At 50.1% G+C, this 25,113-nt stretch overlaps 2 protein-coding genes across 3 annotated transcripts in view; one reads left to right on the top strand and one right to left on the bottom strand.

The window, feature by feature from the left end:
- The first annotated feature begins 11 nt into the window (after nucleotides 1-11).
- Nucleotides 12-8,482, top strand: SLC66A1 (solute carrier family 66 member 1). The gene is made up of 8 exons (XM_048326194.1): nucleotides 12-428; nucleotides 1,024-1,211; nucleotides 1,807-1,936; nucleotides 2,416-2,503; nucleotides 3,555-3,703; nucleotides 4,444-4,536; nucleotides 4,960-5,145; nucleotides 5,417-8,482. The coding sequence occupies exons 2-8, from the start codon at nucleotides 1,042-1,044 to the stop codon at nucleotides 5,513-5,515; spliced, it is 915 nt and encodes a 304-aa protein (XP_048182151.1). The 5' UTR covers nucleotides 12-428; nucleotides 1,024-1,041; the 3' UTR covers nucleotides 5,516-8,482.
- A 446-nt stretch (nucleotides 8,483-8,928) lies between these two features.
- Nucleotides 8,929-25,113, bottom strand: part of CAPZB (capping actin protein of muscle Z-line subunit beta) — a 57,060-nt gene continuing 40,875 nt past the window's right edge. Inside the window, exons 5-10 of one of the 2 annotated variants that reach the window (XM_048326195.1) lie at nucleotides 20,739-20,880; nucleotides 20,094-20,210; nucleotides 13,338-13,403; nucleotides 12,230-12,306; nucleotides 11,057-11,169; nucleotides 9,098-9,172 (exon numbers count right to left, since the gene is read on the bottom strand). In XM_048326195.1, coding sequence (XP_048182152.1) covers nucleotides 11,067-11,169; nucleotides 12,230-12,306; nucleotides 13,338-13,403; nucleotides 20,094-20,210; nucleotides 20,739-20,880 — 505 coding nt within the window. In that variant the 3' untranslated portion in view covers nucleotides 9,098-9,172; nucleotides 11,057-11,066. Of the gene's footprint in view, nucleotides 9,173-11,056; nucleotides 11,170-12,229; nucleotides 12,307-13,337; nucleotides 13,404-20,093; nucleotides 20,211-20,738; nucleotides 20,881-25,113 lie in introns of both variants that reach the window. The other variant, XM_048326196.1, reaches the window with a different exon arrangement.

The following is a 25,113-nucleotide window of genomic DNA, read 5'->3' as shown; positions in this document are numbered from 1 at the left end:
CCGCCCCGCGCCCCGCCCGGCCCCACACGCGGCGGGGCCGGGCGCCCCGAGCTCGGGAAAAAGCGGCGGCTTTGGGGACGGCAGCGCTGGGAACCCATAGGGAGTGTGTGGAAAAGCAGCGACTTCGTGAAAAGGCTCACTGACTGCCCGCCGCGGGGCCGTGAAAAACTGCCGGTTTCCGGCAGCTTCCTGAGAAAGCGCCTGAGGCGGCAGAGGAGACCCGGCAGGGTTTGGGACAGCGTTAAAAGAAACCCGGCAGGATTTGGGAGAACTGCGAAAGAAACAGGGCAGGAGTTGGGACAGCGGCGAAGGAAACCCGGCGGGTGTCTGAGGAGTTGTGGATTTGCAAAGAAAAACAGCCCAAGTTTCAAAAAGAGGGGGTTTCCAGGGAAAAATAAAGTCAAATTCCGAACCGCGTCGGCGAGGAGGTGAGTGCCGGTGCTGCGAGGACAGGTTGGGCTGGATTTCGGCTTCTTTTGTTTATTCTCTCCCCTCCCCGCCCCCACCTTTTTTCTTCTCCTTTTTTCTTCTTTTTTTCTTCTTATTTTCTTTTCTTCCTCTTCTTTTCTTCTTCTTCTTTTCTTCTTCTTTTCTTCTTCCTCTCCTTCTCTTCTTCTCCCCTTTCTTCTCTTTTTCTTTTTCTTCTCTTTTTTCTTTTTTCCTTCTTCTTTCCCCCCTTCCATTTCCTTTTTTCCTTTTCTTTTTTTCTTCTTTGCCTTTTCTTTTTTTCCTTTTTTTGTTTTTTCCTCCTCCCTCCCTTCTTTTCCTCCTTTTTTCCCTTCTTAGTTCTTCTTTATTTCTTCTTCTTTCATTTCTTCTGTTTCTCCTCTGAAGCCAAACCCTGCCGGGCTGCCCGCATTTCCCACCGGATGCAAACCCGAAGCCAATAAAGGTGTATTATCCACTAACGATCCATTTTTCCAACAGGAGCCAGCTCCCGGAGGAGCCCCAGCCCTGTCCCTCGCACAGATCTATCTTTCCCCAGTGTTATTAATTTTATCTGTATTATTCCCTTCTCCCCAGCGTTATCCCAGCGGTTCCATGGCTGCGCGGCGCTGGAGGGGTCTCCCCTTCGGGAATCTCTCCGACTGCCCCAACGGCTCCCGCTGGATCATGGATGTGTTCAACGAGTGTGCCCAGGACGGCTGGGATGTCGCCAGCGTCGTCCTGGGGCTGGGCTCCATCGGCTGCTTCATCGCTGCAGCCTTCCCGTGAGTACCGCTCCCAAATCCCTGGGGACCGCTCCCAAATCCCGCAGTATCGCCCCCAGATCCCGGCCAGCCCTTCCCGGGGGACGGCCCAACCCGACCTGCCAGCACAAGGTGCCAGAATTATTAAATACCCCCGGCAAGGGCTTGGCAGGTTTCGGGTGAGGGGAGCCGCAGCACAGCCCCAGAGCCTTGGTGGCGGCCGTGGTGCTGTTGCTGTGCCTGGCAGCCGGAATGTCCCACGTAAGGCACGTGCAGGGCCAGCAGGACAGGTCATCCTGCGGAAGGAATGTCCCCAGGAGCCCTGGGGTGCTTGGAAGTGCTGACACAAGGGTGGCAGAGGGGCACGTGAGGGGTCACGGTTCTTTTGCAACCAGAGGGGAGGATCCTGCAGCTGGGATCATCCTCCCTGCTCCTCCCACAGGGCGCCCGGTGAGCAGCAGTGGGGCTCTGGACTTCCAGCTGCGGTCAGGGGAGCATGTGGCCTTGCTTTTCCTCCCCTGACTGCTTTGGGATCTACAGGAATCCTGGGGATGGCTCCCAGGTAGCGCTGAACCAGCTGAGGGTGATGTTTGTGCCTCTGCCCAATGCTCTGCAGGCAGTTTTACCAGGCCTGCAGAACGGGCATCATGGACCAGGCTCTCTCCATCTATTTCCTGCTGGGGTGGCTGGGCGGAGACCTCCTCAACCTCATCGGTTCCTTCCTGGCTGATCAGCTGCCCCTGCAGGTACCAGGGCCGGGCTGGCTCTCAAACACCCCAGCTCCAGCGAGGAGGGAGGGGCTGAGAGCTGCTTTATCCAGCACTTTCGAGCCAGAGACCCAAACTGCCCGGGATGCTCCTTCTTTCCCCCCAAGAAATGCTCCTGCTGGGGTTGCTCCCTTTTCACGCCCGGGTGTGCTCCTTTCTCTCCCAAGGATGTTCCGTCTTTCCCCTCTGGGGTTGTTCCCTTCTCTCCCAGGGATGCTCCCTTCTTCACCCCCCAGGTTACTCCTTTCTTTCCCGCTGGGGTTGTTCCCTTCTCCATCCCAGGACACCCTTCTCTCCCGGGGTTGCTGCCCTTTTCCTCCCCGGGGTTGCTCCCTACTCCATCCCAGGACACTCCCTTCTCCCCCAGGGACCCCGGGAGAGGAGGGAGCATCCCTGTGGGACCATCCCAGCCCCCGGGCAGGTCCCTGTGGGTGTGCCCAGCGTGTCCCCTCCTGCAGGTGTACACAGCCATTTACTACGTGCTGGCAGACCTGGGGATGCTCTCCCTCTACTGCTACTACCGGGTGAAGAGCGGGGGCAGAGCGTGTGAGTTGGGGCAGGGCTGGGGTCTCTGCTCCCCTTGGCGCTGGGAACAGGGAGGGGGAGACTCCAGGGGGCACTGGGAGCCTGGGGAGATTCCAGTTATTAGATGCCTCTTATTGCTTGCTGGGTTGTTTTTTTTTTTTTTCCTTGGGTGATTTGGGCCCTTAGGAGAGCCAGAGCCAACAACTGGCTGGGCCTGAGGCTTCTGCAGACCCTACAAACCCTCCACAGTGTCCAGGCTGAAAATACCCCTCTCCACTCCCCCATGAGCCTCACTGGGCACAGAAATAAATAAATCCTGGGAAGTAAATCCATCTGGGAGCTGGGAACCACAGAACTCCTGACTCAGGCAGTGCTGGGAAGCAAAGGGGGAAGTTTTCAATTGTTTCGGGGTCAGTGCTCCAGCCTTGACAGGGAAGTTCCTGTCTGTTCAACTGCAGTGAAAAGGGAACCTGAGCAGCTCTGGCAGGGTTTAAACAGCCAGAGAAAACAGAGAAAATCCCTTTTCCAGCACTGCTGAACCCCAAACACGGATAATTATTTAACTTGGTAAAGACATGTAAAGTTACTAGCCACTATTATCAGTTGATATTTGACCCATCAGATACGTAGTTTTGTTAAGCTGGAGAGCTGCTTTGCTGAATATAATCACTAAAAAATTACTGAAAAATAATAAATTACTACTAATAAAGAAGCCACAGCAGAGCTTGCTGTGGCAGGGATTTGAGAGTGGCCATCGTGAGCTAAGACAGTGAAATCTTCTAGAGGGGATGATTTTTAAGAGCCCTAAACCTGAAGAAACCGAGATTGGAGCAGTTTCCTCCCTGATAAGGTACAAATTGGCCACATCACTGGGAGATAAATCACATCACTCACCCACAGCAGCCACTGCCCATCCCTTGGTGAGATAAGGGAGAGTTCAGAGGTTGCTCAGTCCCTTGGTGAGATAAGGGAGAGTTTGGGGGTTTCTTCACCCCGAGGGGGTCCTGGCACCCCCGGGGCTGTTGGGGATTGCTGGGTTCTCCCTCATCAGGCTCTGTCTGACTCCCTGCAGTCCCCGCTCCCATCAACGCAGCCTTTGTGTTCCTCTCCGTGGGGTCCCTGTCCAGCCTCTCCCTCCTGGGCAGTGCCAGCACCGAGGATCCAGGAACCTTCAAAGGAAGGTCTCTGCTGTCAGCTCCTGGGGATGAGCGTGGATCAAAGGTGAGCCAGTTCCTAAACCTGGGAGATGGGATAGAGATCTGCATGGGGATGTCCTGTTTGATGCTGTGATGCCAAAAAACCACCCTGGACCCCACAGTGCGTTTTGGGGTTGGGGGTTATTCCTATTTTAGGACCAACCTTCCAGGAGACTGTTACAGTCTAGGAAGGTGACACTGGAAAGAGAGCTTTTCCAGAGATTGTTCTAAAATTCAGGAAGAGTTTGCTGCAGGATTTCAGACATTTCAGGGCATTTTCACTTCAGACTTCAAGCACTTCTGTGAGCTGCTCGAGAGTCAGCAAACCTCACATTTCCCACATCTCTGTTTGCAAACAGACTTTTTCTCAGGTAGCTGCATAGGATGGACATACTGTAAAAAATGTGATTTTAAGAGACTGTTTTCAGGAAATTTGGAATACTTCTCCCCTTTAATTCTCCTTCCAATTATCCACATTTATATATATTATTGGAAATCAAGCAAGAAAGTGCAGCAAGGTAACTCAGCTGGCTAAAAGTAAAGGGAGGTTTGCAAAATAGTTTTGCACTGGCAGTAGAAAAGGACCTTTCCAAGCAATGCAAATGAACCCAATTCCTGTGATAACAGACTGCACTGGGTATTTTCCTGTGGCAAAGTGAAATATGATTATCAGCTGTAATTATCTCCGGGCTGTCAGGGGAGGGGGAGCTGGGCACAGCCAAGGCTGGGTGCTCTGAGCCCCTTGTCCCTGTCCCTGCCTTGCAGCCTTTCTCCAGGACTGAAATCATTGGATTTACCATCGGCTCCATCTCCTCCGTGCTCTACCTGTGCTCCCGAGTGCCCCAGATCTGCACCAACGTGAGTGCCCAGCCTGGGACCCCGGGGCTCCTCACGTGGCACTCGAAGGGGGCTGGGGGAGTTCTCCTTTCTCCTCGGAGGGGATTCTCCTTTCTCCTCGGAGGGGATTCTCCTTTCTCCTCGGGGGGGTTCTCCTTTCTCCTCTCTGCTCGGAGGTCCCATGCCCCATCTCCCATCATTCCATTCCACTATTTCTCTGTATTTATTCTCCCCTCCCCCCCCTTAACCTACCAATATTTTGAGGGTGGGGCTTTCATTTTGTCTTATTTACAAGCCAAAGGGGAACTAAAAGACTCTCAGCATTGAGTCACCACCTCTTTTCTTCTCTTTTTTTAATGCTGGGGGAGAGGATGATTAATATCACTTTGTACAGAGATTTAGGGGAGCTGCAGCCAAGCTCCTCTCCTCTCCCTCTTCTCCCAGTACAAGAGGAAATCCACCAGCGGGGTCTCCTACTTCCTCTTTGCCCTGGTGATGCTGGGGAATTCCCTGTACGGCCTCAGTGTCCTCCTGAAGAACCCGGAGCCGGGCCAGGGCCGGGGTGACTACGTCCTGCACCACCTGCCCTGGCTCGTGGGCAGCCTGGGCGTCCTGGCCCTCGACGTGGTTGTATCCTTTCCCCTGGGATGGGATCCCATCCTGCCAGCAGGGCCTTGCAGGGAGTGGAACAGGCAGGGACAGGCAGGAGGGGTGGCGTGATGCTGCTCCATGGGTGATTTTGTGGTGTTGCACCAGCTGGAAGTGCCTCAGCCCCTGGTTTGCATTGAGCTCCTTATCCCGTTCCCACCTCTCCTGGCACAAACCCTTTCCTCTGGGTGGTGGCACCCAGTGCATGCAGAGACCTTCCCTGTGAGTGTGCAGAGCCTTGACCTCTCCCCAGATCTCCTTCCAGTTCCTGGAGTATCGGAAAGGACGGCCCGGAACCCTCGAGGAGAGGGATGCGCTCCTCAGGGAGCAGGATGAGAGCCCGGAGAGCTGACAGAGGGCCCTGCCCCGCAGGGATTGCAGGAGGGGAATGCACGTGAGGAAGGTGGCCTTAGGGCCGGGCAAACCGGCCCCTCCATCCTGGTGGCTCCTGGGAGGAGAGGCCCCGAGCCCGTGGGTGACGCGTTGTGCTGCCAAGGCGGTGGCACAGGATGCTGCTGGGACACCTCGTGCCTCTTTGATACCAAAGATGCTTTCAGGATAAAAGGGAATTTTTGGATACCTCAGTTGCTCTTCGCTGCTCTGGTGCCCCACAGCTGAGCCCAGTCACTGCTGCGACTCCTTAGGGTGACCTGGAGCTTCCTTGGTGCTGAAAAATGTGGGAAGAGCCTGAGTGGGGAGGGGACAGGGATGATGGACCTGCCACAGACATGAGCACCACTGTGGCCTCACAACTCCCCACTCAGCTCCTTCCACCCAGGGCTGGATCCAGTGGGGAAGGAGCAGCAGAGCCAAAGTGTTCAGTCCACACCTATTTTAATTAGTGTGGCTCACCCGTCTATAAAACACGTCCTTCCCCACCTGCCTGCCTGGGTTTCATTTTGCTGCTTTACCTGGCAGCTCCTGCCTCTTTCCTAATGAGTCTCACAGTCCCATTTCTCTGACTTCTCATTTTTTGCCTCACCCATGTTTTAATTGCATGGATTCCTTGGTGAAGTTGCTCCATTGCTGTTCCCCAGCCAAAGAGCTGCCTCTCTGCTCACTCTGGTTTTTGGTTCCTGCTGTCTCTCCTTGATGAATTTATCCTCAACTTGATGAGTTTATCCCCAACACTGATGAGTTTATCCCCCTCTCAGGGCCCTGCACTCCTTGACCAGGGAAGGATGGGAAGCAGGGGTGGTCTGGGAAAAGCTGTGTCTCCAGCAGGACAGAGCAGAGGTGTAGCCAGGCTCCCTCCCGTGTGCTGAGCTCGTCGTGCTGGGGATGAGCAGCTCAATCTCCCTGGGAAAACGAGGAAAATCAACCAAAGCTTGGAGACCCTTCAGGAAGAGCTATCACACCTTGTCCTTGTGAAAACAAGAGCTTTCATTTTCCTGCACTTGCTATCAGCTCTTCCTTTTGCTTCCCTTTCCCCTCTCCAGCTCCCTTCTGATACCCAACATCGTGTTCCTTTTGGCTTTAGCGCCCTTATCATTAATTTATGATTCCTCAGCCAGTCCATGACATTTGTCCTTCCCAAGGAAGTCACTCTGCTTTGTCCTCACACCGAGGACAGCAATCCGTGGTTACCCAGCTCAGCCTGGATCTCACAAGAAATGGGATTCCGACTGCTCAGTGCCCACCAAGCTGCCACCAGCAGGTTCACTGAAACACAAGCTGGGCCAGTGCTTGGGACTGAGCTGTTTCCAGAAAGGAAAAGTATTTTTCAGTCTCTCTGAGCCCCTTGGACCAAATGAGTGGGTTTTTACTGGATTAATTCACCATTCTGCCCCTCTAGATTCACAGGCAAAGCAGCTGCTCACCTCACCCTGAAGGCAGCAGGATTTCCTCTCCTGTCTTTCCCTAGGAATTGTAGAACAATTCATACCCAGTACTAATCCAAACCACGAGCAAAGCCCTCATCTCTGCCACTCACAACCCTAAATTACTGTCACATACTGGCTTTTCTTAAACCTCGACAAAGAACCTGTGCCATAAGGAGGAGAGCACACACACACACATTTTTTTATATATATATATATATATATATTTATCCCACACACTGTGTCCCCACAGGTGTGCCCCAAGCAGGAGTTAGGTACGAAGTTGATTGACTTTACTCAGGCAAGGCAGGAGCAGGAGGTTACACACCTGCAGCAGTCTCGGGGGTGGCTGGAAATTCCTGAGGCTCTCCCTGAGCTTCGCCTCCCTCCAGGTCATCACTGCAGCCCTGTCCCTGCATTCAGGAGTTTGCAGAGGCAAATGTTCAACCAGAAAAGGCTGAGCAGAAACAACCAGCCCTGGGGGAGAGGGTAACTGAGAACCTCAACAGGAGCCTCCCCCTCCCAGGCTCCAGATCTCATCTCCAGCTTCAAAAGAGGCTTGTCTTGGGGCAGAACCGTGAGACAGCAACCACATCCCAGAGTGTTCCCTGCGGGATCCCAGGGCACTGTCCTTTCCCAGCCTGTGTCCCACAGGAGCTCTGGTACCCTCTGCAGGCTCCGGGTGAACTCTGGCCACGTGCAGGAGTCTGGGGAGGACACAGGTCACGTTACAAGAGCACGTTAATTAATCAATCAGTGTTAATGCCAACAGCCCCCACTTGCAGAGGGCCACACAGAGGGCAATTCCCAGAGCCAGGGGCAGGAGGAGCCCAGCAGATCTTTATGTGCTTCCCCAGTTTTGCCAGGATTGGGTTTGGTACAACCAAAGCCTGGAGCAGGCAGGGAACCCAAAGCTGTGCCAGCTCCCTCTGCCCACCGAGGGCTCAGGAGGCGACGCTGGGGGAGGGTCACAGGTGACACAGGGACCAGGGCAGGAGCTTTTGGGTCAGCACCGATGGGAGGAACCACCCAGGCCAGCACAGCCCCTCTGCGCAGGGCTGGACACACAGGTGCCCCACTTTTCAGCACGCCCAGCAGAGCTGGACTGCGCCCTCTCCCCTGAATGCACCCCTTCCACGTCTGCTGGCTGCCTGGAGCATGAATCCCAGCAGCTCCGAAGGGCAGCTGGACCATGAGTGACACGGGTCCAAGCAGCAGTGGGACATCACACCCCCTTCCAGACAAACGCTTCTGGATGTGGGACAAACAACAAACCCCAAGTAACCCTGCAAGGAAGGAAAGAGAAACAAGGAGGACACAACCACACACACGCTTCTTCCTGGGATTTTTTTTGTTTTTATTGTTTTAGTCTTTTTTTTTTCTTTTTTTTTTTTTCCATTTTTTAGTATGGAGGCTCAAATATCAGATGTAGATTCAATTTAAGCTTTACAAAAAAAACAAAAAATCAAAACAAAAACCCCTTTTGCATTCCATAAAAATTGACAGAAAAGCGCCTTGGAACCAGGCTATAGAAGAGCAGAACTTTCAGCAGGTCTCCAAATCACCATCTCCTGCACATCTGGGTTACTCAGCATCGTACAACCCCAAAGAACACCCTCTCTTCCCTCCCTCCAGCCAGCCCCTGTGCCCAGCCCCCAAACATACGTGGAATAGATTATTTTTCTTTTTTTTTTTTTTGTTTTTCCAGTTCTTCCTCTTTCACACACCACAGTATTTAATAAATTTTTGTTTTACATTTTTTACACCAATGTAACAAAAGGCAGGAGGGGGTGAGGGAGGAAAAGACAAACAATGATCCGTGGTGATGCATATAAATGGGGGAGGGTGGGAGGGGGGAAGAAAAAATAATACATGGACTTCTACAGAAACATAGCCTAAGGTCTCGATAGTAAAATGTGGTGCAAAGTAGGCCTCAGAGACTGAAAAAGTTTGTACAGCTTTATTCATGGGGAGAGGATGGCGCTGCATGGAGAGTATTGGATGCAAATCGTGACGTGACGAACAGAAAAGGGCGGGGGATGATTCTCTACGAAAGGAATTTAACGAGTGCATGGCATGGCTGGTTAGCACGGACAGGACTTTAACTTTGCTGCTTTCTCTTCAAAGCCTCCACCAGGTCGTTTTTAAGAGCTTCTTGTTTTGATTTGTCTGCAAAAGTCTGCACAGACCTGCGGGGAAGAAGGAAAGGCGGGTCAGAGGCGGCGCAGGGGAGGGAAGGGTTGGGAACAGTCCTGGGAGTCAGGAGGAAGGAGAAGCCCCTCAGGCCAGGCTCAGCTCTGCCTGCTGGACCCCGGGAAGCAGAAGGCAACGTGAACACTCAGTGAGAACACAAAGCAAAACTCACTCTGGCAAGGATGGCACCAAAGGCTTCCCCCCCAGCTCCGCTCAGGCTGCCGGAGGGAGATTCCCAACGTTTTGTGTTACAGACTGGAAGAAGCCCAGCATCCCACAGCAAAGGGGTTAGGTGCTCCTGCTCCCCCAGAGAAAACCCAGCCCCAGGCAGGAGAAGGGCCGGGCCAGGGAGCTCTGACCCTTCTGCAGACTGTTCACCCAGGCTCGCCTCGGAACCTCCCGCCGGCCTTTGCACCGGTGGGAAAAGCAGCCAGAGGTTCTGGTGTCCAGTTTGCCTTTTTTTGTACCTTCCCTAAGGAATGAGGGATCAAAGCAGCGGAAGAAGAGCAGAGATACTGTCACAAGGTTATTGCAGGGCTTCCCTTTGTCTGCAAGTACACAGCAAAAGCTCCACCTTTCAGGAATCACCTGGGTTCGGTGCCCTGGGAGCTGCTGTGGAGGAACCTCTGATTTCAATGAGACAGTAAGTAATTTCCACTTTTAGAAAGGCCTCTCTTAAATAAATTGATAGAATGGGTTCTATCAAGAACCAGACTCTTCCAGAGTGGCTACCACAGAGAAGTGGAAGGATGCAGTTGGGTAGGATTTCTCTCCACCTAAACCACAATTCCCAGCCTTTACAGTACCTGGGATAGTGGAAGATCTCCCTGCCCGTGGCAGGGGGTTGGAATTGGATGAGCTTTAAGGGCCCTTCCAACCCAAACCAGTCTGGGATTCTGTGATTCAGAGCGACCTTATTTTCCCTGGTTGCTGTCTCCTGTAAACAAGGCTGCTCTTTGTGGTGGTGATTTTCCTACCATTTTTATAACAGTATTTCCATTCTCTTGCCTCTGGAGACTTCTGCTGCTTTAATAAGAACATATACATTTATATTTGCATTTGTCACAGGCTGCAGTGGTTCTTGGCCACTATCAACAAACAGTGAGTTTCCCCCTTTGTCAGCTGAATGTGTTTGAAAAAACATCTGTAACTCGTTAGAACTGGAGTGGAAGGTTAGGCTGGCTCGGGGTTAGTCACTGCCGTGCGCCCCTGACACTCAGAGCTCCAGAGCAAACGAGAGCACAGCAACAAATCCCCTTGGAGGCTGTGCAGAGCACAAGCAAGTGGAGGCTGGGAATGTTTGAGTGAGCTTGAGCAGGACTGGGTTTCAAGCTCCACGGAAATTCAAAATCCACCAGGCCCATGGGGACGGGCGTGTGGGCGAGCGCACATTTACTCTGAAGTCATGGGAAGTACCAGTCATTTTTGTTTTCCAAACTGTGAGACTCCCAAGATTTCATTCTGCAGGGAGGACACTGGGATTACAGGGAATTTCTCCACGGAAGTGGTGTACCACAGGTGTAAGAAACTGCTGGTGCCCACGGGACAGAGTCCCGGGGCTTCTGGATCGGATCAGCCCAATCCAACACCACTCCAGGCATGGGACCACGGGCCCCTTTCCTGCTCCCAAGCCAGAGTGCAAAGTGCTAAATCCTGCCACAGTTCCGAGCGTGAGGTTTCCACGGGGGAGGAGCCAACAGCTGAAACAAGAACCCCAGCGTTCAGAGGCCGCACTGAGAAGGAACCCGGGGCTGAGCGGGCGGCGCCGGGGCCGCTCCGCCTGCGGGATTAGGGGTTAGTTCTTCCCGGTTACCATGCAGGGGCTGGGCTGGTGAGTCCTGGTTTAGTGCTGGCTCACACCTCACAGGCAGCGAGGGTACCTGGACTGGTTTAGTTATCAGGCTGGATGTAGATCTGGCGCTGGGTCAACACTTGAGAAAGTTCCCTCTGCAACTGCTTATACTTTTGGTTGTCGGGAATAGCATCGATAGATCTACAGAGAGCAGTGGGAAACCAGGGAGCAAACAGGGAAAAGAACAGTCAGAAGAGCTCAGTAACACGGAGCTGGGGCTCTGGGAGCCACCAGGGAGGAGAAGGGGACACACACAGGTGAGAAGGAGCAGGGAAAGGCTGGAGGAGCCGGGTGTTTCCATCAGGAGCTGCCCACAGGGCCGGGACTGAGACTGAGGGATGGGGAGACAGCAGAGATTCAACCACAACGGCTCCAGGCAATGCTCACAAGAGAAAGACTCTTATTACAGATTCCCTCTGAGGTTAATAAATGCTTCCTGGCTAAACCCTGCTCAGCACAAAGGAAACTGAGGCTGTTCTGAGCTGGGCTTGCGGCAGAACAAATATTTAATTAACACATTTTTCTCTCTTCTTCCACATCTCAGTGTGTGAGAGAAGAGCAGAGCATTTATTTGTGCCCTTTGGTTATTCTACATTACCCCACTGTGCTGGGAGGTCTCTCTGCACTTTACAGAGAAGTGATTTGGCATCACAGTTCTGTGCTTTCCTCTGTGAGCATGAGAATTACCAGCTTGGGATTTCCATGTCCAATTCCTGCCCAGGAATGAGCAGGGATTGAAAAGCACAGCACAGTTTCCCTCCACAAAGGGCAGAGGGAATTTAATCTCTTCTCATACACTGTATTTTGACCAGTGGTATTGAGAGAACAACAGAATTTAAATCAAAGTCTAAATACCACAAACCACTCATGTCTTAACTTAAGTCATGTCATGACTTAATTCTGGGACTGTTTTTAAGGGTAGCAGAAAGAGAAGACAGAATTCAAGTGCAGCTTGCAGGACTGTGAAGAATAAAACTGATGAAAAATAATCTGAAAGTACAAGTGTTAGTTGGGCTGTTTCACTCCCTGTGAGGGAACACGGGATTAAAACATTGCTTCAGGTTTCTGCAGTAGAAGAGTTCCCTGAACTCCACACAGCAAATCCTGTCCCAAAGCACAGGGAGGGGAAACAAAAGCAGCTCAAGGCTGGGGTGGCACCACAGGGATGGGAAGGGTCCCCCACCCACTGCAGCTCCCTTACCTCAGCCCATTAACGATGTCCTTTGTTTTTCCAAAATAAATCTCATTCAGTGTACTTCTGATTTTGTTTTCCATGTCCTGGGAAAAAAAAGTAAGACAGCAGCTCTTTAGTCACCTCAGCTGCTGGCAGGGATGGTGCAGCACTGGCGTCCCTGTGACCACAACACCCGGAGCACCCCCAGCACTCAGATTCCCCCAAACCCACAGGGACCCAGCCTCTCTGCCCCTGTCAAAGGCTTTGTTCCTGCTCCCTCCTCCCAGCCCATCTCTCCGGGCTCGGACCTCTCTGCACCACGAGAGGGCAGCTTCTCTCCAGCATTCCTCGTTCTGCTGAGAAGGAAAACGCCTCTCGCCCCAGCCTGCCCGTGCACTGGACGGACTCCAAGTGCCAAGTCAGTCCTTCAGGATAACCAACAGTCCACAGTTCTGTGCTGAGGGGTGACTTTGGGTTTTTGACTCGTTCCTTAAAGCTCCAGGACAGAGCTCTGAGAGAGATCTTGTAACAAAGCAGCTTTTTTTTTTGTTACGTTGCTTTCACTCAAGCAAAAAACTTTAAAAAGGGATCCAAAAAGTAGCAGCTGCCTTTCTTTAATTTCCCAGTTCCCTTAAAAATGCATCACAGTTGAGAATTTCCTCCTTTCTTGGTTATAACCATCAAGGAAATGTGGAACACCTTCACTCAGGACAGAGCAGTGAAACAGCAAAGTGGTGCTGCACCTTCTGAGCAGCTGCCACAAAATCCAACACTAAACCCAATCCCAGGGGACTCCATAAGCACTTGACACACACTGAACTTTCAGTCCAAGGGACAGTGGTGTGTAGCAACCTGACTTGAAATAGTTCTCCCCAAAAGTGGCTGCAGAAGGGTGGGAAGTTGTTAATTAGTGCTCAGGAAAGGAACACCCATCTCCCAGGAGGTCACTGCAGAGCTGACACAACACCAAGGGCAGAGGGGTGGCTTTGTACCCACAAACAGCTGGAAGTGATGGAAGGAGAGCACTGAGCCATCACACACCGAGCAACAACAGGAATGAAAAAGTTGTTTGTAAAGAGAAAGAAACAAAATTCTGAAGGATGGGGCCAAATCTGGGCAGAAGAACCTCACTCACCTCTACCAAGCGCCCGATATTGGCTATGTGCGGAGAGGAGTCACTCACAGTCTCGTCCTTCTCCATCTGCAAAGGAAAGCACAGACCATCTGTCACAGGAATCCCAGGGCAGTGTCCAGGAGCAGTGGGGGAAGGGTCTCACCAGCTCCTCCAGTGTGCAAGCAGAGGAGAACACGGTGAGGAACTGCCAGCACTTGCCACGGGCACATGTTGGTAACGGAGATGTGGTGGAATAAAAACCAGGAATCAAAACAACCCCTGCTCAGACAGACCCCACAACAGCCAAGGGTCTTCTGCAGGAGAAGTTCAGAGCTGGAACAACTGAAGTGGACAAAGACCCCAGTGCCCTCAGTGAACAGGACACAGGTCCCTGAGGCAGGTGAGATCTTTCACCCCAACATCAGAACTGGGAGCTGGAACTGCAGCTGCAACACTCGCTTGATTCCATCTGAACATGGAACATGCATGCCATGGCCCTCCATGGTCTGTGCTAAGGGAAAGTCCATCTTCCCCAGTTCTTGAGGTGAAAATTGTGGCCAAGACACAGCCAAGCTGTTGAACAACGAACATCAGACCCAGGAACCTCAGCAAGATTTGCTGAGGCAGCATGAAAACAAAACTGGGAGGCAAATGTAGTGGGAAGAACAGTCTTCAAAGGGTTTTACTAATCCCACTGAATTCTCTTATCCATCTGTTCCTATCCCTCCCTCAGGGCAGAGTTTAAAAATCTGGGCCAGCTACAGGTTTCTGCTAATAAGCCAAGTCTGTAACAGGCTTGGGGAAGCGTGTAATTTAGTTGGACCCCCGAAGGCAAAAGATAACCTGGAAGAGAGGGAGAAAGAGCAGCACGACGTTTAATTGTGCCTTTAGACTGTTTACATGGAGTGGAGACACGTTGCCTGGAGAAGGGATCCAGCTGCAGTGCAGGGACAGTGTAAACCTCAACTACACAAACACACACATTATGGGCAGTTTGGGAACCATCAGCAAATTGCCCAAATCTGGGGCAGCTGGGAGCTGGCAGTGGGGCAGTTACTGCCACAGGCTCCCTGCTGTGCCTCCTCCACACCTGGACAGGCCCAGCTCCACGATAAGAAGCAGAATCTGAAAATAGAATTAATTTTTTTTGAAAAACGTGTATTATTACATCTCCATAAAAACTGCTGCCAGAAGGAAAACATTTTTATGTGCTCTGGAAGGCCAGATGTTACGAGAGGCTGTTTAATGGAGTGCAGAGTCAGGATCAGCCATGTCCTACAAACAGTTGGGTTTTGTTGAGTTGTTGGGGTTTTTAAAGGTTCCTTCCGGTGGCTGGCACTGCACAGGCTCAAGCAGCAGCAGGACTTTTGCTGCTTAAATACAGGGGTTGGTTTGCTTCAAGAGGAAATTCCCTCTGTAGGTTGATGTTAAGGAGCAGCTCATCTCCCCACTGTCACTCCCCACCTGCCTGCTGGGCTCAGCCAAACCCCAGGCTGAGCCAAGTCCCAGCCCAGTCCCGGCCCAGTCCCGGCCCTCCCGCGGCAGATCCAGGGCCTGGCTCCCCTGCCTGGCTCCCCCAGCCATCTGCTCTGAGTCTGACTCACAGGGAAACTCACTCCTCTGGGATAGCTCGAGGGCTGGCTGGTCACTTTGGATGTTTCCTGCACGGAATAAAGCAGCTGTCTGGGCTTTCTGTAAGCGTTATTTGGAGGAATAATACCAAGAGAGATATTTAAGCTGGATAAACACTTTGTTTCATCATGAAAGTGTCTGAAAATACCAGGGAAGGTAGAAGGGAACTCATCCTCCATTTTGCTCTGAAAAACCAACAACACCCACAGCTGCTCTGGCCACGGAGCAAAGTGAAAATCCCTTTAATGAAACACAAACAGCAACGTGTGCCAAGGGCTCCCAAAGCAGTGGGCAGGCGGAAGGCTCCAGGTGGAAAATATGTGGAATTATTTGGATATCAGTAAGGCAAAATTTGGCCTGTCTCTCCAGCACTTATTTCAAACTATAACCAGATAAATGGAGGTTGTGATCTCTGCAGGGCTTGCTCAGAACTGACCCCATCCCTTCACGGAGATTTGCTCTCACCAATGTAACCAAACACATCCCATTTCCTCTGCCAAACTCTCCAGCCATAACCATGGGCAAACCTGGGGATGCTACACGACCTTTACCTGCCACTTTCCAGACCTGCTCAACTCCTCTGCTCCTTTTTTCTAAACTATTACAGAACTGAACCTCTGTGAAATCCATACGGGACCTCAAAGCCCATCCCATTCCACCACACCTTCCACTGACCCAGCCTGGCCTTGGACACTTCCAGGGATCCAGGGGCAGCCACAGCTGCTCTGGGCAGCCTGAGAGTTGCCAGGACCTCCCCACCCTCATGACAGGAAAGTGAGGCAGAAATAATTCCCTAGACAACCCCTGTCAGCACATCCCTGCTGTCCCCGCACCCAAACACTGCTCAGCTGGTGATGAGAGAGACTCCAGGAGCTGAGGGGGAGCTCCAAGATCACAAGAAGATCCCACTGGTGGAAAACCAAAGCTACAACATCTGGAAGTCGGTGGGATGGGCCTTTCCATGAAAGCTGCCCTTGATGGAAAGGGATGAGTCTCCTAATTGCCCAGGGATTTCCCTGTGATGATAAATGGCACAATGGCTCTGCTGGGGTTTCACTGAGCAGCAGCAGATCCCAGGGCAGCTCTTCCTGCTCACAGGGACTGCTCAGTTTGCACAGCCCAGCCTTCATCCAGCTCTGCAAAACCTCCTGTCCTCACTAGAGAGTGTTCCAAGTTCAAAAATCAACATGTCTGTGCTACTTTAATCCCAAATCTCAGGCCTCACTTCCCTATGACTTTACATCCTCCCCTTCCCACATCTCCAAATATAAATAAACTGTAGGTTTGGAGCCAACTTCTTTCTCAGCAAACTCACTTCCTCAGGGCTCATCCTGGCTCAGGAAACCCACACACAGGTTCTTTGTGCACGAGGACAGCTCAGGAAGGCACCTGCTCGTCCTGCTTGGGAGGAGGGGGCTGCAGAAGCCCATCCAGCAAAGTGCAGTGCTGACTGTTTGCCAGGAAATGGGGAGCCTTTACATCTCCTTTGCATGAAGTGAAACAGGATCACACAGCTGCTCTTACCTTAAATAAAAGTGCAGCCTAATGAAAGCTCAAAATGCAGCCAAAGCAGTTCGGAGCCATGGTGAACGACACAAGCGATTCCAGTGTACACAAAGGGGACAGGACCCCGAAATCTGCCAGGGAAATCATCTGCCAAACATCTGGCTTCAATCAGGAGGGGTGGGAGGTACCTGCAGTCCCCAGAGAACGTGCAAGGTAATTGAAAAGCTGCTGGCACGTTTCATTTCCCTGCAAGTCTTGCTCTCTGCGTCCTCTCTGGCAGTATTTATGGAGAACAACATTTGTTCCTAAAAATTACAGCCAAACTGGGCAAGGGAGAGTCTCTGCCCTACAGAGGCACTGCTGCAGCCAGGACCTAATGAAGTGTCCAGTGTGAGGACGTCACTTCAGCTTTAACTCTCCCGAAGTTTTCAGGGCAGAATTACAATCCATGGATCCTGTGTGCCTGGAGCTGGCTAAGAATCGATCTCATCCTCTCAGGGTAAGTTAATACCTGCACATACATAAAGCAATTATGCATACAGATAAATTATATAAAGGAGTGGATGTGGCAACACACAGGGGTCTGTGTTGCACACTCCTGTGTGTGTTTATACACCCACTTCTCTACTGGATCAGGACAGAATCTGGAATTCTGTAATTGAACTGATAAAGCAAAAACCTGAAATTCCAAAATCCACCAAGTGAACTAAATCAAAGCTACACCAAGGGGAGTTTTCAGCTTCCTAAAACAGGCTGAATCCTCTATGTATAAAGGCTGAATCCCTTTCTTTACTCTGTCCACTCACAAATGTAAAATGTTTGTTTCCTCCTAGAAACAGAGACAACTCATACTGTAGCAGATGAAAAATTGCACTGGGAAAACCAAGGAAAAGTAATTCAAGGCACTGGAAGAGAGATGTCAACTGCCAGTGTACGAAATAAAATAGACACAGGCCAGGGATGTGACCTTTGAGCAGCATCGACCCAGGAGGTACCACCACATGGCCCCACGGCAGCTGCAGGAACACTCCAAGAGACTCCCAGAATCCTGGAATGGTTTGGGTTGGAAGGATCAAAGCTCATCCAGTGCCACCCCTGCCATGGGCAGGGACACCTTCCACTGTCCCAGGATGCTCCAAACCCTGTCCAGCCTGGCCTTGGACACTGCCAGGGATCCAGGGGGCAGCTACAGTAACAAACACAGTGTCTTGAAGAGAGAGGAAAAAAATCATTCTCAAGAATTCAGTGCAGCATTCAGGAACAGCCCAAGTGGAGCCTTGCAGGACCGAGTCTGGGGATATTCAAGAAAGGCAGAGTTTTTCCAAATGGTCTTGACCAAAGGCAACAAAAAGCCCCTGTTTGTGCCGGGTGCAGGGCAACAATCTCCCACCTCCTGGAAGTGACTGCACAGACCAGCCATTCCCAGACCCTTATTCCAGCTCCAAGCTCAGCTGCACCACGTGGCACTCCCTGAGCCGTTCCTTTGGCCTGCTCCTGGCCACCAAGTTAATCACTCCATCAGCACTCACAAAATACCCCCCTTGCAGCTACGAGGCCAAGCTGGTTTCGCAGCAGTGGCTCTCAGCAGACTTCCCTCTGCAAGCACTGCGAGGCTGCTCTGCCATCAGGTTGTAAGCCAGGATATGACCGAGCTTGTGAACACTTCAAAAGCTTCCTCTCAAACACGAGGACATCTGCTACTCTCATTTTAGGATCAAAGGTGGTCAAGTAGCTTAAACGCTGAGTTGACCAAAACCACGTAAATTTACCACGTACAAAGTTTTTTCAAAATATTACTGATATTGCCAAGGTGAAACTGTAACATGCCATCCAAGAGGTAACTAAAACCATGTTCTGGTGGCTCAGTTTGCTGCAGGCTGTATAAAGGGCTGATCAAAAGAGTTGAAATAAAACTTGCAGTCCCTTGGGTGATGTGGCAAACTGGATTTGGGCAAAGCCCAAGCTTTTGCAGTCAGGAGTTTAGTCCAGCTGCAGGTAAATTTCCAGCTGGGGACAAACAGCTCCTCCTCACACAGAACACCTCAAGGCAGAGTGCAGACTGCAGATTTCTGCTGGAATGTGCCCCCCAGGTTCCCCTGTTTGTGCAGGAGCTGTGTGTGCATCCTCACCCTGGCGCTGCTGCGCCGTTACTGACATTGGAACCAGGCCCTGGCTTAATGCACCACATCTGAATCCAATGTTCTGCTCTTAAAATGATGACAGAAGCATGAATCTCCCCACCGAAGCTTTGAGAGGGAAAGTCAAACCAAACAAGGCCCAGCAGCCCAGGCCAAGGTGTACTGAGGACACCCATTCTCCACAGGCCCTTGTTTTCCTTGGCACAGCTCGGGCTCCAGAGGCCACGGCCAGAGTCAAGCCCTTGGCCTGCACTTCACAGCTCTGATTTACAGGATTAGCAAGGCCTGTGATTAAATATTTGTCCGGGTCACCATAACTCGGGTGTAATTACTGCAGAAAGAGTCAAAAAAAAAAGGCTCAAAACTGTCTCCAGATGCCTTTTTCCTTCAGTTGCTTTTCCATCAGCTTCTTCAAGGTCAACAACGTGGAAAGAAAAATCACCCAGGCTGGGGCAAGCTGTGCAAGACTAACCCAATTTCAGTCCCTCTCTGCAATCCCAGACCCTCCTTGCCTTCACCTGGCTCAAACCTGTACAAAACCATGAGGTTTTTAACAGAGTCTGCATTGTCCTTTGTATGGAAAGCCCCAGCCTGCCCTGGGAAGGCTCATAAAGGAGTTTCAGCTGCTGCCAATCTCTCCAGTCACTCATGACCTTACAATGTGCCTCCTGTCCTCCAGAGTTTATTACTCCGCTCGAGTCACTGACTTCCACAGCCCAAAGCAACCCCAATTCATCAGCAGGGAGACAGAAGCCTTTGGCAGGTGGTGGGGCAGGAGCAGCTTCATCCAAGGAAGTCCAGTTCAGGAGATGCTGCCTGTCAGGGACCCAGCAGCACTGCTGAGATCAGCCAGTCTGGCACCTTCCTGCTGCAAACCAGCTCTCAGGAGGCAGTCAAAGTAATTAATGCTGGCACAAAACACCCAAATGTTTAGGACAGATTTATCTTATTTTTTTAGGAGATTTTTTAAAATCAGTGTCCTGGTACTGCAGGAAGAAAACACTAAAGGAAGATACTGTATAATTGACGTCCTTAAAAAATCCTACAGTCAGTGCAAAACACAGGTTTGTTCACAGTGGTTTTGCCGGCTTTTAAAAGAGAGACATAAGAAAAGAGGTCATCCTGTACTTTTATAATCCTATTGGAATCTTCCAGTGAGAAAGTGGGCAAATCTTACAGATAAAAATATCTGCAACACGCATGGAAGTATAAAACTCAGGAATACCAAAGGACAAACTGAGATTTACAAGCAAGTCTGAACTCCTGTTGAATGTTCTGTATTTTTAATTGCAAGCTCCACTGTGTCAAGCGCAGTTCAAGGGGCTTTCTGGTAATTACACACTGCATTCACCATTTCACCGGGCTGCAGAACAGCAGGAGAAGAGATGTTTATACAACACCTCACAAAACCAATGCTTTTGTGCCTGACTGGGGCTGCTGGGTGTGGAAGTGAGGGAAGGGCTGCCTGGCTCTGCCAGCACCCTGCAGGACACAGCCATACCTGTCTGGTGAGGCTCCCCCCCAGGTTCATGGTACCAGAGCCAGTTTTATTGGTCTGCAGCCACAGCATCACTGTGGAGGTCAGCTTGTAATGGGCAGTGCGGCCACTGGACTTCTCCTGCAAGTGGAAGGGAACAAAAGGGGACAGAGACAGAAGGTTAAAATCCCTGCTAAAGCTGAATGGGGGCTGGCCTGGCAGACCCCACAAGCAACAGGACAGGTCGGTCTAACCCCCCCTCATACAGCACTGTCTCTTAAAGACAATTCCAAATGTGTACATTCCTCTAATTTTCTCTAATTTTCCAAAGCAAACCTAGTTAGAGCAATTTACCCTCCTATTACCTTGTTTTTATTACCTAATTAGTGATATTTATCTGTAGCCCTTTATGTTAAACCCCCCCAATCTCAGGATCACATGCACAGAAAGTAACATACTTTCAATTCTTCTGGGATTCTTTTTGATTACAGCCCTGACTTATCTCTATCCAAATTGCTTCGGGGCATTTTCAAAAATTAACAGGGGAAAGAAGTTTACAGCCCTGACACAATATTGCATTGTTCAGTAGAACACCTGTGCTCCTTAATTGTCTGGAATTAACTGGGTTTTGTTTTCACTTGCGTGTATCAGCTGCCCCAGAGGCTGTACCTGAACCTCCACCACGTGGATGGAATCCCAGCATCCCTTAATCTTCTTTGATCCATCTCCAGCTTTCTTAATGAGGATCACCCCGGCAAAGCCATGATCCAGATCCCAGAGGTAGACAGAGGAGACTCCACCTTCAAAATACCTGCAGGATGCAATCCAAAGGCAAGTTAAAAGCAAGCAGGACCCAAGCCAGAGTCAGATATTGATAATAATAACAATCATCTTAAATAAGCACAATTTCTAAGTCCTAATACAGGTTATTTTCTTCTTTCAAGACAGCACTCTCTCCCAGTTACACACCCAGAAACACAGCAGTTCAAATCACTTCATAACGTAGAGACTTTAATTACAAAACAACTGCACATTTCTCTGAAGGAGAACAAAGGTCTGCTGAGAACCAGAGCTATGTACAGAATTCTACAGGACTTGAGCAAACAATTCCTCTGATTCCAATTACCTACAACAGCTGGTAAAAGCACGAGCTACAAAGTGGGCTGAGAGTACGGCTTTATTTTACAATTTGGTCTTTTTTTCCCCCTCTTTTCCCTCGCTATTGGCAAAGTCTGGAAGTTCTTTACAGCAAAGTTCACTAATTAAGACAAAAGGGAGCAAGTAAGTAACTTTATGTTGCTGCCTCAAAAGTCTGTGTGAAGCTGACATTGATTTACTGCAAAGGGAGCAGAACTGAAACCAAGGATCTCAGAAATGTAGAGATGCTGTTGAGGTTTTATTATTCCAGCATCAGATATGGGAAACACGAGAAAATAAACCAGACTGCCTCAATCTCAGGTGTCTGCTGCTAAAAGTACATTCAGAAAACCAAGAGAGCAATGGGACCCGTGGAGCCCCACTCCCTCTGGATGACACTGGTGCAGATGGAAAATGCACTTAATAAAATAATGGTAAGCAACCCAAGACTGCTGGAAGAAAGATGCACAAGGAGTAATTTTGTCTTCTAGAAAACTGGAATTGCAACCCACAGCACTTTACCCCTTCCGTTCTCCAGTTACCAAACAGCCATAGGGAGGATGAAGGAAAAGGGAATAAATGCTCTTTCATGGCACACAACTCTCAGATCTCAGGGATGACCATGGCACACAAGGATCACGTGGAAAGGAGGAGAGGCAACTTCATGAACAACACAAAATGTTGGTAGTCAGACTTTTCATTGCCTGCAGGAGGGCAAAATCTCATCATCCAAAGACACAAGGAGCTGCCAGGACTGACAGTCCCCAGCAGCTGAGAGGACCAGGCAGATGAACCTGGTCTGTGCTCTGTCTCTGACTGTCACACACACCTGGGAGTGACCACGGGCTCCTCTCCTGCAAGAGAGGAAATCATCCCTCCCGGCCAATGAAACAATTACCGAACCTCTGTGCTCCCCTCCTTTCCACCCACAGGCCTTCCAGCTGTGAATGGTGCTTAAAAGTCCATTTACTGCACAGTTTGGAGCTCATGTACTACCTCGAAGCACTGTGGACTTGAGCACATTAACCCACCCTCGCCAACAGTCAGGAGAAAAGGCACTGGGAAGTGAATGCCAGCGACACTTTCAACACTTCCAGCACATTCCCTGCCCTCACAGACCAGCCCAATGTGTTTCAAGAGGGCAGAGCTACCAAAGAGCCCAAATTCCCTTTAACTGCAGACATCCAAGCCTCTATCCAAACCAGTGCTGACCTCAGGAGGGGTAAACAACTTCCTGCTAACTCACCACAGCCTTTTATTTGCAATGGGTGGCTCTGCCTCTCCTCACCAAGCTCAGCCCTGCCAGTTCAGGACCCACTGCTCCGTGGCACTTGTCAGCCACTGCTAACACAGCACTGAAAAAGCAAAGCCCTCTTCTGCCCAGCCACGCTAAAGCCAGGCTTCCAGCAGGCAACTTCAACCTAACAAACCAACAAACACCCTTTTTATATCCCCTGGGGAATTCCCAAATGGATTTTGGTTAATGCAGTTAATGGGAATTCCAGTCCTGCAGTGAACCTCAGCTCCAACCTAAGTGACCCCTCCTTTGGCAGTGGGAATCAAAGGCCAGAGAGAAGCAGTTATTGTCCCTTCTCAGAGTGAGATTGCTTAAAAAAAATATATATAACATATTCTTTTTCATATACAGTATCAGTGAATCCACTCAAAATAAACTGGCAGGCACTGAGAACATTACAGCGTGCACAGACAGTTTCCCCATTACCCACTTTACAACCTTGCTACGAGCATGAAACATTAATTAAGAGAGGGACCGAAACAAGGTTTTGGGAAATTTATTCTTACCTACTGTACTTTGATCCTAATGACATGAAACAGGAAAAAAATAATTTTTATGTGGTTCACCTTTATGAGATTTTACATAAAGGCTTTTGTGGGTATTTTAAGAATGTGCTAAAATGTTGTCTGAAACCACATAAAACCATGTGAAGAACCCCCCGCCAGAACCAACAGCGCACACATGGAAACGCTTTAACTGCCTTTGGAGATCTAATGAATCAAATATAGTATTAATATTGTTTTAAATACCAACATGCTATTTCAATAAAGCTGCTTTGCCATGGCCAGACCCAGGATCTGGAGACTGGAACAACAATGCCAGTGATTGAATCCAAGGCACGCCAGGATTTACATTATCCAAAGGCTCCTCTGTGCTTTAGCACTACAGAATCACTCCAAAATCCCCTCCTCCTTCATGGGGAGAAAATAAATAGCACTGACCACTACACTGGATTTCACCTTCCTCACACAGCACTGAAGTGGGATTTCTGAACCCAGGAAAGTCACAGCTGGAGAGGGGAACATTCCTTGGAACCTGTTGGTTTTGGCTTTTTTTTTTTAAAGAAAAATAAAGAGGTGCCACAGGCTAATTGGTCCATAATAGAAAACAGGATGTCAGATTGGGAGGAATTTAAATTGACATTTGTGGACTTGGATTTGCTACAGGAAGGCTGGGCTTCCTCCAAGAAACCCCTTCACCACGGACTGAAATGCAGCACACACTGAAATCCAAGCAGGAGAGGAACCAGCTTGGAAAAGGCTCCAGGAAGGCATAAACTGGGATCTTCTCTGTTGCAGAAATGGAAGGGCAGGGCAGAGCACAGGCCCAGAGTCACACGCAGCAGTCGCAGCAGTGCACTAAAGCTCCTGGATGGAACATCTCTTTCCTCGGTGGCCTGTTCTGGATGTCCCTGATCCTCCTGCACAACCGTGGCTGGAAAAGGCAACCTGTCCTCTTTGGAAGCTGGAATCACAGAATCCTTAAGGCTGGGAAAGCCCTTTAAGGTCATCAAGTCCAACCATCAGCCCAGCACCATCACGTTCAGCACTAACCCACATCCCCAGGTGCCACATCTGTAGGTTTTCTGAACACTTCCAGGGGTGGCGACTCCACCACTGCCCTGGACAGCCTGTTCCAGTGCTTTACAAACCTTTCCCTGAAAATTTTTTCCTAATATCCAACTTAAACCTCACCTGGCACAACCTGAGGCTGTTTCCTCTTGTCACCTGAGAGAAGAGACCGACCCCTACCTGGCTACAACTGCCCTCTCCCAAAGCATCCAAGCGACCAGCAGATGCTTTTGGGATGTTTAGGAGGCCTCCAGTAGGAGGAATTCACATTGTGGTACCTCAGAAACATCCCCAAGGGATAAACCAATCTCAAAGGACAGCTTCAAAGCAAGGCTATCGTTGCTCTCTGCCTAGGGACACCGATCAATCCAGGATGTTTCAATCAAGATCAATCCAGGATGTTTCAATCAAGATCAATCAGGCTTTACCTACAGACAAAAGCTTGTTATAAAACAATGAAAAATCATCATTTTATGGTTGTCATATCCCTTTATTAACAACCAAAACACTGCTAAACGATATCATAGCTGGGTTCAGTTGGAAGGACCTTAAAAGATGACCTAGACCAAGTGACATCCCTGTCCTTGGAGAGGACAGCCAGTGTTCTACCTCTGGGAAAATAACTTTTTGTAAGGCTGCCCAGGAAGGTGACTAAAAGGCATAAGGCCCAAAGTAATCATTCATTCTCTTTACAGAATTCAGAACAGCAGTTCACTCAAAATCAATTATAGTTTTAATGTCATGATCAAACACTGAATTTTTATATCCGTTACTCATCAACCACAGAACTCCTGGAAAAAGCTGTTTTATACAAAAAATGTCACACTTAAGACTGACCTACTTTACAAATGCAAGAATAAAAGAAAATATTTAAGCTAAGAGTGATCCAAAGCTTTATGAAGTGTTTGAAGTTGAAGCGGGTGGAGACACAGGATGGAAACTTGTCTGAGGAGCCGGAGCTGTACCCATGAAATAGAGGCTGTGGCCAGAACAAAGCTGTAACTTCAAGAGGGATGTGATAGGGGAGGAAATCCCCCAG

This window comes from Corvus hawaiiensis, chromosome 22, assembly GCF_020740725.1.
Source record: "Corvus hawaiiensis isolate bCorHaw1 chromosome 22, bCorHaw1.pri.cur, whole genome shotgun sequence".
NCBI classification, from domain to species: domain Eukaryota; kingdom Metazoa; phylum Chordata; class Aves; order Passeriformes; family Corvidae; genus Corvus; species Corvus hawaiiensis.
This window is presented reverse-complemented; position numbering and strand designations above follow the sequence as displayed.

What these genes read in the sequence shown, in the direction of transcription:
- SLC66A1 (XM_048326194.1), top strand. Translation starts at nt 1,042, where the DNA reads ATGGCTGCGCGGCGCTGGAGGGGTCTCCCCTTCGGGAATCTCTCCGAC. An exon ending in TTCATCGCTGCAGCCTTCCC is followed by an intron (nt 1,212 to 1,806) that starts GTGAGTACCGCT and finishes AATGCTCTGCAG; the next exon opens with GCAGTTTTACCAGGCCTGCA. An exon ending in CTGATCAGCTGCCCCTGCAG is followed by an intron (nt 1,937 to 2,415) that starts GTACCAGGGCCG and finishes CCCCTCCTGCAG; the next exon opens with GTGTACACAGCCATTTACTA.